The 12,561-nt window shown below is 38.8% G+C and overlaps 1 protein-coding gene across 3 annotated transcripts in view; it reads right to left on the reverse strand.

The window, feature by feature from the left end:
* spidr (scaffold protein involved in DNA repair) overlaps positions 1 to 10,541 on the reverse strand; it is a 43,091-nt gene extending 32,550 nt beyond the window's left edge. The window contains exons 1-7 of one of the 3 annotated variants that reach the window (XM_085438711.1): positions 10,373 to 10,535; positions 9,886 to 10,047; positions 9,726 to 9,789; positions 8,444 to 8,650; positions 6,244 to 6,383; positions 2,339 to 2,574; positions 1,589 to 1,698 (exon numbers count right to left, since the gene is read on the reverse strand). In XM_085438711.1, coding sequence (XP_085294837.1) covers positions 1,589 to 1,698; positions 2,339 to 2,574; positions 6,244 to 6,383; positions 8,444 to 8,650; positions 9,726 to 9,789; positions 9,886 to 10,047; positions 10,373 to 10,387 — 934 coding nt within the window. In that variant the 5' untranslated portion in view covers positions 10,388 to 10,535. Of the gene's footprint in view, positions 1 to 1,588; positions 1,699 to 2,338; positions 2,575 to 6,243; positions 6,384 to 8,443; positions 8,651 to 9,725; positions 9,790 to 9,885; positions 10,048 to 10,372 lie in introns of all 3 variants that reach the window. The other 2 variants (XM_085438712.1, XM_085438713.1) reach the window with 2 other exon arrangements.
* Between the last annotated feature and the right edge of the window lie 2,020 nt (positions 10,542 to 12,561).

Below are 12,561 nucleotides of genomic sequence, written 5' to 3' on the forward strand. Positions count from 1 at the left end.
CAATATAAAGCGCCTTGAGGTGGCAAACCGGGAACAGACTGTTTGCCTTAAAAGTGAAAGTAGCACCTTTTAAAACGTGTTAGTTTCACGAACATTCTCCATTTCCAGTTTGCGTTGCACTTTTTCAGTTTTCACTATTGCTCAGCAGCTAGCTAGCACTGTCTGCAGAGAAATTCGATGTGCGTCATGCAAACCATGGGCAACAAAAGCAATCACAAGAAGGTTTTTTAATGCAGTACCATCTTCGTGACCAGGTTCACCTAGCAACAGACAGCAACCTCCAAGAAACACTCGCAATGAGTCGGGAATGCACATTTTTTTCCTTTTGACCAGAAGTTTCAAGGGCATCGCAGACAAGTGTCTAGGCCTATGTGACTGAGGCTTTAGCAACCTGCATCCATAACCTGCTAAATCTTGCTTAAAATGCCAGAATTTCACTCAACAAAACAGAAGCACAAACTCCTCGGCTGAACTCTACCACACAGCGTAGCATTTACCAGATAAATGCCATTAGAATGCTCCGAAAGGCACCAACTACACAAACGTGGTGGAGAGGTGCAAACCAGGTCCAAATTAGCAGAGAGGCCTAGGAGACAGAGATGCTCTGTACGTGTGTGTCTTCACACGTGTCAGTCAAATTGGCCATTCTGTGAACTCTGAGCCTTATTAACATCCAAATGTATGAGTCAGAAAGAAGTTCACTTATATATATATATATATATATATATATATATATATATATATATACACACATACATATATATATATTATAATGAAGGAAATTATTCAGAGAGGCCAAAACTGCCTTTGTATGAGGCTGAAAACATGACTTTTAATGCTACTTAATTGGTGATTTGAACCATTGATTCCATGGTGACTGTTTGGCCTGCAGTTTGCGGGTTGAGTGTAGCAGATTAAATTGTGAAAAATGTTCTGGAAAAAGAACATTTTGCACCAAAAGATATATATTTTTTTTATATTTAAAAAAAATCCTGATGTCAGCCATGTGACGTTAATGGGTTGAAAAGACTAAACAAACAAAAGTCTTTGTGCAAAAAAGACAAAAGAAAGATCAAATATTGATTAGACTTCGAAACCAGGTCAAGTCAAAATAAACTCCTACATTTCAACCCATCTTCGTAGCTCGTTACGCTAGTCAAACCATCGACTGACCACAAACTCTAAGTTAGATCAGGTAGGCGTTTTCATTTTCCACAATCAACTGTCACCTCTGAGTCAATGCTCATGTCCTATTACGAGGAGATACTTAACAACAAGACAATGCAAGTGGTTTGGTACGCCGCGGAAAGGAAAAAAGAAAAAAAAAAGGTAGGCAAGCAGCTTCCTGTCACCTACATGTCGAGTTCACAGTTCAGCCAGCATTTCCTCAGCGTGGCCCCTAAGTACAATCACATGTATGGTTAAAAAAAAAAAAAAAAAAAAAAAAAAAAAAAAATCACACCTTTCAGCCAGGCTTCATCCCACTCACAAATCAAAGTTCACTGTTAAACTTTAAGTGATGATTCACAGGTTTATGTGTGTATGATCCTGGTGTGATCTGGCAGAGGACTCGTGTGACGTGGATCACCTGTTGTGGTTGTTGCTGCCGAGGAACCAGAGATGGACTGGTGCTTCCAGAAGCTGATAGCTGACCTCTGCCTGCACTGAAGTCGATTCAGCCTTTCTGCCAGACCTCCACTGTGAAAAACACACACGCGCACGCCCCCCACCCCCACAGAGGTAGATGATGTAATGTGATAAACTCACAGAGCGCAAGCAGTCTAACCAACGCACAAGCAGAAATGTTTATTTCAAAGTGAAGTAAAAGATTTTCTGATGCACAGAACCAGCTGTCAAAGACTACAGAAAGCCATCTGTCAGATTTGGTGGGCTTAGAGATTGCAAACGACATTTAGCACCCACATTGTGCCACCAGGTGTCCCTTTCATCATCAGTTCTGCCGTGGAAACATTGTCACCAAAGTCTGTCTATCACCTGGCTGCAAGCAATACATCTTGCTTTGTTTGTTCGTATTGTGAAGCAATGCACTATCACACATATTATACGCTCAGGTGCAATTTTTATTAAAACTAACACCGTCCTGCAGAAACTCTAACTCCATGAAGGCTGCAAAGACCAGTGCGGTTTCTTGAGCGTCACTGACATAACTTTATGATAATTTTGAAGGCTCACCTGTGTGAGGTTAATGTTATGTAACTTGACTGATATCAAACTTCTATAAAACTAAATTCGGTGCAGTAATATGATACGCTCATATGCTGCGTATCAGCAGAGGTACTAGGCATTTAAAAACAGTGGACTGGAACAAAAGTCACACCTTTGAAACTTTCTTCTCTTTTTGGCAGAGTCTTCTGGAGTCTTGGGTTGTCTATTGACTGGTTTCTGGGGCGTTTGCAGCATCGCCTGAGCAGATCTCACCCAGTTGCTGATTGACTTTTTGCTGCCCTCACCAGTTTGGAAAGGAAAGATCTCAGAGTCCAGTCTGCTTGAAGTCATTGGGCTGCCAATATCCTCTCCATCAGACACATACCCTGAGATCTCAAGCTCTTTAACCTGGGAACAAAGTAAGCATTTGACGTGGAGAACAGTTGTAATTTTGTAGTTTGACATTCTTGAATGAAAATGTTAAAAATGCTCAACTGCAGTCAAATGCAACTGTATGTTATATGCTGACATCCAGCTCCACATTTCTCTTCTAGGACTCTAAACACACTCTGAATGATTTACATCTCAAAGTAACCCTTATTTGTCTTGGTGCAACCTCTCAAAAAACTTCATACTAGAAACTGCCAAGGGTTCATTTTGAGCCCTTTGGTATTTTAAAAATCCTGTAGGTTTGTTAAATTAAAATTCAATCATGTCATATTTTCTGCCATTTTCAAAAATTGGCTTATTCATCAAATACTCAATTTTGGGGTGTGGGCGATCAAAAGAATTAGGACAACTTTTACCAAAGCCGAAATGTTATGTAATGTAAAACCACTACTGCAGCACAGCATGTTGCTTAGAAACATGATTTCTTTACACACATTGTGAGGTAAAGCCTGTCACAAAACGAGTTACAGCTAGGTAGATGTGACTGATAAATACATATAGAGAGTGACTGTAGTTAGATAACACATGAATAATTATTGCTGGGCACATGATGAGTTGGAGCAGAGCGGGGAGTGTTTGACCGAACAGGGCAGGTTGCTGGCTGTGCAGAGCAAGTAAAGTAAATCCAGAGCACAGCTACCTGTGAGGTCAATTCAATCTCATTTACATTTATTCTAATGTATATTTTTTATTTCACATTCTGTAAGAAAATGCTGTAAATCATTAATAAAACTAATAAAACCCCTTAAAATGAATCTTAAATATGCATTTTGTCAAATCTTCCTTAATATTATAAAAATTTAGATGAAAATTAACAACCTAACTTCTTCAAGAAATGATACCTTTGCTATTACTGCTGTTGTTACTGCGGTCAAAATGACCCTCCTAGTGTTAAATTCCTTCCCCTTTCTTCTGATTGGCTGACCCTTGTAAACAGAAGGTGTCAGCAGGTGAGTGAGGTTGCTGCATTAATCACCAGGATATCCTCTCCCTGTACAGAGCTGAAATAGAAAAACTGTCTGAAACAGTGTTTAAAGCAATCAGAAGTCTAAGCTTATTGCTTGCACATACACACATTTCAACAATAGGAGCACCCATCCCTATAAAAGTGTAAGTGTGTATATTATATATAAAGGCAAAAAGTAACGCTTTTAAAAGGGTTCATCCACCTGTAACATATTCATGAGTAATTAATGATTAATAAAAACAATAAAATCAATATCAAAAATCAAGAGGATGATACACCGACATGCAGTCAGGCTGATTAATTGTCAAATTAGTGCACTAAACAATCTTTCTTGCTGTATCATTGCTGGCTACACCTGAAGGAATCTGTTCTCATGGAAAAATCCACGAGAAACCTGAGTTCCTGTCATGTGCAGACAAGACCAGCATACCAGGCCCTGTCAGCCAATATGCTCTCTTCTTTGAATCAACTTGACCCTGCTAGGCAGCGTGCCAGCAGACGTCACACTCCAACCAGCTACAGAGAAAAAGGAACACTATGTTCCTGGCCCCGGCTCAAAAATGTTTTCACCAGCACTGAAAGCATTATAAGTACACAGCTCTACGCAGCCTCTTCCACTCACTCAAGTTCTCCTGAACAAACAGTAGTAAAAAAGTTGTTTATAGCCCTTCTCGAGCTCTTATGTGGTGTGGGTGGTTGACCCTTTAAGCGCCGATGTCGGTGGGTGTCGGACCGAGCAACACACTTCATCTGGGAAGCAGCCATCCCCTTTGGCCTTGAAGCGCGGAGTCGCCTATACAGCTCCGCCTGTCCTCTCTTAGCGGCTAGTACAAAAACACAGAAATCTGGCAGGGGCACATTAAGTGACTCAGCCATGCGTTTATCTGGAGTAGTAAATTTTGCCTAGGATTAGGATCCTTCCCCCCTCCCCCTCCCGTATCCTGTTAGATCCGGTTTGATTTACAATTGGAAATGTGTAAGTGAGCTTTCCGGGCAGCAAATAAAAAGTCCAAATAGGCCAGAACATTCTGATATTCTAATTAAGTCAATATTTACTGTGCATATACTAAATTTAATCCCACTGATAATCGGATGCAAGAAAGCTACGTACTATTCCTTTCAAATATGTAACATTTGATCTGCCAAAACTACCCCGTGCACATATTTCAGTGCGACTACATTAAACTATAAAAGTAGGACTCTAAAGGCTTCTTTCTAGAGGCCCTCTGACCACAAGCCTCCTGTTTGTTGATCTTATATTTTTTTGACCCCAAAGAGCTGATAACAGCAAATTATAAGTGTGACAAGAGGAAGTAGCTGGGGTCTGCGGGACTGATGTTAATCTCTCGTCAGGCTTCCTCTCGATATATCAAGTTAGTGCTTTTTGCAGCCTCAATAAAAGGACTGTAAGCGACAGGCAGAGGCTATACCAGTACCGAGACAAATGATCACCGGCTTCAATCTGACCCATCCTCGTGTTCAACGGTGTTCTCACAAACTGCTATCTAGTCAACCGCATTCATTCAGTTTTGCCACAACCTGCTGATCTTTTTGTTTTTTAAATTGTAATATGTGCTCTAACAACTAAACTGCATGTGTGTGGTCTATGGTCCTTGTACATTCTCACCATGCCAGCCCTGCCTTCAACAAACAGTACCTCTGAATGGCTTGTGAGCGGGAGCAGTCGAGCCACTGTGGGGGGGGGGATCTTTCATTACACCGTTGAATCTGATGGTTCAGTTTGCATGAATTATGTTTTGTGTTTTGGCTTTAAGAAAAAAAAAAGAACAAACACTTCAAAAATATTTAATTTACTTTGACAAAGTACAAAAAAGGAGCGCAAATCTGCACATTTGTAAACCTGAAAGGTTCAAATATTACTCAATAATTTCCATTTTCTCTGTGTCGCAGCTCTACAGTGTTTTTATTTCTATAAATAACACGAGTGGAAACTATGCAATTCTTTACATATTGTACTTAAAGAGAGGCAAGTGCTTTTTTGTGAGTTTCACGTCACGCATAAATTAGCCCCAGTGTTCAGATCTACTTTGCCCTTCACATTAAACCTGTGTTTTACTGCTGGCTCAGCTTCTGAACTTTGACAGAACATAACCTGAATCTAGAAACTACTCTGGTTTGAGCCTATGGGGCCTTCTTAGGACATCAAAACATGGCTGAGACAACGCTCCACCTAGTGGTTTCAAGGCTAAACATTCAACTGCGACAAACTGAACAAAAAATTACTGAAAAAAACAAACAAAAAAAAAAACAACAACTTTGAGACAAACACTAAAATATAATATCTACATAGTATCTTGCAAGAACACAGGCTTTCATGCAGCATCTGCTACAGCTGCAAACAAAACCATCAGATTAGCAGCGAACAGTATTCTCCAGCAGGACGCCAGAAAAGTTGTTAAAACACACAGATGAGCACTTCTTAGACAAATGCATCAACTGGCAGTCAGCTGATAATTAGAAACACAGTTGGTAATATACTGGACTAAGGTATTAAGAGCTTAGGAAGGCATATAGCCCCACCTAGTGTCCCCTAACACAAACAGCACTGATCTACAGATCAGTGTGCCTCACTATGCAGGTGTTTTTAAAAAAAAAAAAAAAAACACTTTCACGGCACAGATAGTTTAAGGTTTACTTACATCTTCAGTTTTAGAAGGGAAGTCATTTGGCTTCTCTTCAGAGGAATCACAGTCTGAGATTTGTTGCCCACTGTGCTTTTCAACATCTTCCTGAGACTCATCACCCAGGTCGCTGTCTGTGTCAATAACGGGAAGGTCATCTAGGAATGAAAGAAAGAGCTGTGCTAGTGCTGTAAATTTTATCTTATGGCGTTTATCAGACTATAGAGATAACTGAGCTGTTAATATATAACAGAAGTTTATCACCTTAAGTCAATTGCTTTTACTAAGAAAAATCTGGAAATGGACCACAAAGTAGACTGAGTTAAAGGAACAGTTAAGCTTTCTAAGAAATTAGTTAATTTACTGTATTACCCAGCGTTACAGACAATAAGCATTTTTTTGTAAATTTGCATCTGTACACCAGCACAGTAGGTTAAATAATGAAAATCTGATTGAAGGCCACACTTTGAGATTTTGATTCAAGGGGTTTAACAAAAGCGGTGCATTAACTAGTCCCGAATTATAGCCAATACTACACTTAGTCCAACTAGCCCATTCTTGGAAAGCAGGAATGCACTGATCAGCTCAGCAACACCAACGGAGCTGGAAAACAACAGAAGACAACTTTCTCGAGGAGTTAAAGTTTACAATAAAGACATGCTTTCACTTTTTGCACAATACTCACTCTTTTGCACATTTCAATTGCACTGTTGTGTCTGTATTGTTCTGTTCTCTCTGGTGTTGCACTGTTTTTGTTGTGTTTTTTGACAATTTTTGCACATTGCACTTTATGTAGTCCTGTGTTGATTGTCTGTTATATGTCATATAGAGCACCATGGTCTTGGATGAACATTGTCTCGTTTCACTGTGTGCTGTACCACTGCACATGATTGGAATGACAATGAAGCCACCTGACTTGACTTGATAATGACCCAAAACATACTGCAATAGCAATCCAAGAGCAAAGAAACGGTTGTCACCTGATCTCGAGTGAATAAGGGACGCTTTTCAGTTATTAAATAAAAAAACTGAAGGCAGAGAAACCCACAAACGAGCAGCAACTGAAGGTGACTGCAGTAAAGGCCTACCAGAACATCTCAAGGGAGGAAACACAGCACATTTAATAATGATGGGTCGGTCGCGAATGAAATGGCTCTTAGAGCTGGCTCTTTGACGTGAACGACGCGAGCCGGCTTCTTATCGAGAGCCGTTTTTTTTTTTTTCTCTCACCCTCAAAACTCCAAAACACGTAAAAACTCCAAAACACGTAAAAACACGTACAAACTCCAAAACACATAAAAACTCAAAACACGTACAAAAGATAACAGAACTGCTCCAGGATGCTAGGGGCAGTGTTGAACTTTTGTTACCTAGTGGCTACACAAGCCAGCAAGTACCAACGACCGGATTTGGTGTGTGGTAGCAAAAGGTAAATGAACATTTTTTTTAAATTATTATTTGACTATATATGAATGCTTGTGTATAAATACACAAACAATACACATATGCTTTTAATTGTGTAATTTAAGTGATCTAGGTAGCTCTGTTTTGGAAGTTCAGTTCATACTAGAAATGTGTTTTGGAGTTTGTACGTGTTTTGTCTCTAGGGGCCACCGCATATATTTATATATAAACATATATAAATAAAACCACTTTTTTTTTTACATTAGTGATTCCTTTTGTGCATAATTTTATATTGTTGTTAATAATAAATTAATTAAAGCAACAAAACAACCTGAAGAGCCGGTTCGGAGCCGAAAGAGCCGGCTCTTTTTAGTGAGCCGAACCGAAAGAGCCGGTTCTCTAAAAAGAGCCAGAAATCCCATCACTAGCATTTAGTAAAGTCCATGGGTTCTAGTACTCAGTCACGGACTATAAAGGATTTTCAGCTAAATATTAAGAACTACTTTTACATTTAAATGTTATGTTGGTTTGTCCAATTCATTTTGAGCTTCTAAAAATGGCAAACTGTAAAAAAAGTAACTGTAAATGAAGAAGACTGATAGTACACCAACATATGTTTTTTTGTCATAAAGACTGAAACAAAGAATGCGCTAGTTTGACCATAAAAGCACCTCCAAAGGTCAGAAACTATTTGTTTTGTCGTTAAAAAATTGACAAAAAAAAAGAAGAAATTTTGAAGATAAAGGTGAACTTCAGTTAGAATAACCTGAAATGTAAAATTTCTCCCTCAGCAAGTCACAACTTAATTTTATACCTTTATCAGTGCTGAGCATGAGCAGTGCTCTGCTGTAAGACTGAGTGGAAGCTGTGGGTCTCCCTCGACTGTGACACTGCTGCTGCCTCTGTGCAGTAACTCTGGATGGATGCTGCTCCTGGGTCTCATCATCAGGCTGCTCAGAGTCACTGGAGCTCCATGCAATGTTCACTGGGTCCTCCTCACGGTGAGGGGAACTGCTCTGAACTGGGAAACACATACAGAAGGGGACAATGCAATGTTCGAATTGAATCACTATGAGGTGCTTGTTAAAACTGGAGACTTACTTCTGAAGACTATTGAAGAAATTACAAGAAAGCTTGCCTATAACAGTTGTGGCTGTGCTGAAAAATAAAGGTGGCTGTATAAATACTGACTTTCTAGCTTGTTAGAATTGTACAAACTCTGTTTTTGCCTCAGATACTATTTCCATTTAGGTTTGCACATGTTTTAATAATTACTATAAATCAAGCATGCCCCATGTTTTGTGTTATGTGCGCATATACTAGGTATCACGTTAAGAGAAACCCACTTAAAAGTGATCTTCAGGTGAAGGTGATTTCAAGATTGACCAGTACATTTAATCTGTCATTAATTATGTAATGATTCATTAAATAAGCAATGATACAGAAATCAATATGAAAAGTAAATTTCAAATGACAACTAAAAATATGCAAATATGACAAATATATTAATAACCCTTTTTAAACATTTCCATTTTAAAAAAACGTGTACAAGAAATTCACCGTTTCCACAGACTAATTTCAATTTAGATTAAGAGCACACACCCCTAAAGTGTTTTCCAGTCAATAACCAAAAAGTATGATTTTGTATTTCAAAGTAAAAGAAATGGCATATATGAGCTCTTTTTCATCTGGAAAGCTTCAGAAAGCTATGATAAGGAAACTTCCTGTTTCTACTTAGTAATTGCCCTGGAGTAATAGGATACACCCTCACAGTGTCACCCAGTCTAATTGTGCATTTCAAAGTAAAAGCCCTCTGAAACATCATACATTAGATATTTCTTTTCCTCTGGAAAGCTTCGGACAGCTATTATAAGGAAGCTACCTGTTGCCACAGACTAACTAATTTTATAACTGCTGTACATATTTCCCATTTTCCTAACAAATTTAAAAGAAATGAGTGGGCCCTGACTTGTGAACAGTACTGTACACTTAAGTATGAGGTACTTACAGAGTATTAAAAGTTGTGAGGTAAGATAGAAGATAGAAAAGTCTGAGATGGACCATAGCAAAAAAGGCCAGCAAACTGAGCAAGATACCTGCAGCAGACAACTGTTTCAGCTTCTTTAGAGTAGATAGTTTTCTTCCTGAAGACGGAATGATCTGCAACAAAAAATAGAAATCCACAGTATGAACACAGTTGGGAGTAGCAGGGTGATAATGCTAAGAGATGGACGGAAAGCTGTTGATCTTTATCACCTTTGTCACCGGACTATCCAAAAAACTGTCTCCACACTTCTCCCAGCTCTTAGCGGATGAAAGGGAAGAGAGCGAAGAGGGCTCCCTGCCCACTTTCGGGAGAGCATTTTGGATATCATCGGGAAAGAAAACGCACTTTATGTCCCTGGAGTACCTTTTACGCTGCAGAAAATTAATGAAGAAGTAAAAGGGGTTAGCTTAATAATAATAATTTTTTTAAAAGCCTTTAACGGTTTTTGCTAAGATAACCCTGCTGGAGGCTTTAATGATAATTTCACCTGTATTTACTCTGACAACTGAATTACAAATGACAGTGGCTATATTTGCTGTTATTAATAGTTAAAATATGATTCTAGCAACACATGCCTGGCTAGTAAACCCCTTTCCGCTGTGGGCGGGCAAAACCGGATAACATGGGCTGCTAAAGCTAACTAGCTATACTCCATTGAGTAGCATTAACTGGCTAGCTAGTTACCAGACTTCTTACCTTCCTGGAACTCATTGAGAAAAAAAAACAGTCAATGCAGAGTTACTGAAGTGGTCTGTGTGCGTGTCCCCAAAGCGTCATTAGAAATATAATATATCTCGAACCCATCTTTGTGAAGTTACCGGTGTTTCCTCCCTCACTAGTTTGCTAAGCGCAGGAACAAACTAGTGGCGCTTACCCAATCTGGAGGTGCGTTTCATAACTCACCAGCGTGGACCGGAGGCGGATATGGGTGAGATTCTCACACCAAATCACTCAGTTATGCCTGTAAAATTTAGATTGATTCACTTTTCTTGAAACTCTTAATACAGTTTTCTTCTTGAGTTTGCTTTTCTGCACTAGGCTGAACTGCACAAGTTTAAATACGTACCAAAGGGTATATTATTCTACTGATACAGGTAAAAGTCCAAAAATCATTACTACAGTAAATATACAGGCCAAGTTACTACTCTTTATAAAGAGTCATATCACACTGTCATTATTATTTTTATCATTATTATTATTATTAATTGGAATTGGAATCTATGGTGGAAGCCTCTTTAATGCATTTCTCATTTTTGCATGGAAGCAAAGGGACCTTCTCTTTAATAATAACAATAACTGTTTAAAAGTCTTTAAGCTTTTCAAGCTTTTCTTCCCTGCCCAAGCATTCAATGCCCTTTATGCCTCATTCTCCCATTCATACAAAGAATGTTAGAGTAGCCCAGACATACATACAAACACTTAAGCACTTCGACACATATTCACACTCTGATGGATGCATCGGAAAGTAACTTGGAATCAATATCTTGTCCAAGGGTATCTGGCGTGCAGAATAGAGCAACCAGCAAACCACCAACCTTCCAAGTAGTAGATGATCTGCTCTACCTTTCTGAGCTACAACCACTCCCATTTTGAATCCAATTATTGCACTTCTTACTCTTCTACTTCTTACTACTTTTTAAAATGCTTTAGTTATGTATTATTCCGAAAATTAAGTGGATTATTATAACTCAAGCTACTAAACAACATATAAATAGTTAAAATAATCAATAGCTGCGACATGAAAAAGACATAGACAGCAATAAATCAGTAACTGTTATCCAATGACATCATGTATATGATTCTAAAAACTGTCATTTTACTTCATATATATTACAATGTACAACCTCTGAACTATTAACCTACTTTAAGTAAAATATCTAAACACTTTTTTTCTGCAACTGAACTATCCATCACAAATTTTGGTTTAAATACTATGCCTTATTGTGTGAAAGGTTCTTTTTACACAATAAGAATGTGATAGGATCCAGGGCTCCATATGAGCTTGAAAATTATGACAGCAATGAAATGAGTCTTGGCTTGCTAAACTTTGCATGGCCACAATCTTGATTTTTGCATCACTGAAGTAAAAAATCTTGAGCAGGACTGTGCAGAGACCTCTACAACAGAGGGAGCTAATTCCTTGGGATGTTCGACTACATATCCACTTCCACTGCTTCTTAAATGTTGAGTTGACCAGACCTTTCTAACCTTGTGTCTTGCAAAATTAGTCTGTCACACTGCTAGCAAAACCTACACATCAGTTGCAAACATATTTTTTCATCAAATAGTGACTTATGTGAAGGAGAGGATTGTAGAAGAATTGAGTTACGGTACCAAATACTGTAAAAATAAAAAATTAGCACATCCGAATCTATAAAGAACTGTGTCACAAATTTGGATCGAAATATGTGCTTCAGACTGTGATGGAAAACAATGATGTGACTGTCGTTCCAGGCATTTTGGAGGCCTTAAAAGCACAGCTCAAAAAATCAACCCAAGAATCTTCTCTTCCATGTTTTGTGGTTTAAGGAAGACAGTCGCCTGCTGCATAACCACTGAATAACAGAGACAAGGAAATATTTATTTACATGCGAAGTTACAACCCTCTTTTCAAAATATAAGTACATAGGCTGCAGCAGATGACCACCCCTTACCACCTGGTTCTGCCAGGGGTTTCAGTCTGTAAAAGGGAGTTTTTCCTTCCCGCTTGGTGGTCCTTGGTGGTCCTAGGTGGTCCTAGGTGACACACTGGAAAGATTACATTTGTCTGATTGTCAATTTCCTCCCTAATACTGTGAGTAGAGCAGGGCGATATGGCCAAAAATATTTATCACGATATATATTTCAAAATTTGCGATAACGATATAACCGACGATATAATTGAT

The sequence above is a fragment of the Copadichromis virginalis genome, linkage group LG18 (assembly GCF_057382275.1).
Source record: "Copadichromis virginalis isolate Kocher_CV1m ecotype Utaka linkage group LG18, C_Virginalis_male_GT1.1, whole genome shotgun sequence".
Classification (NCBI taxonomy): domain Eukaryota; kingdom Metazoa; phylum Chordata; class Actinopteri; order Cichliformes; family Cichlidae; genus Copadichromis; species Copadichromis virginalis.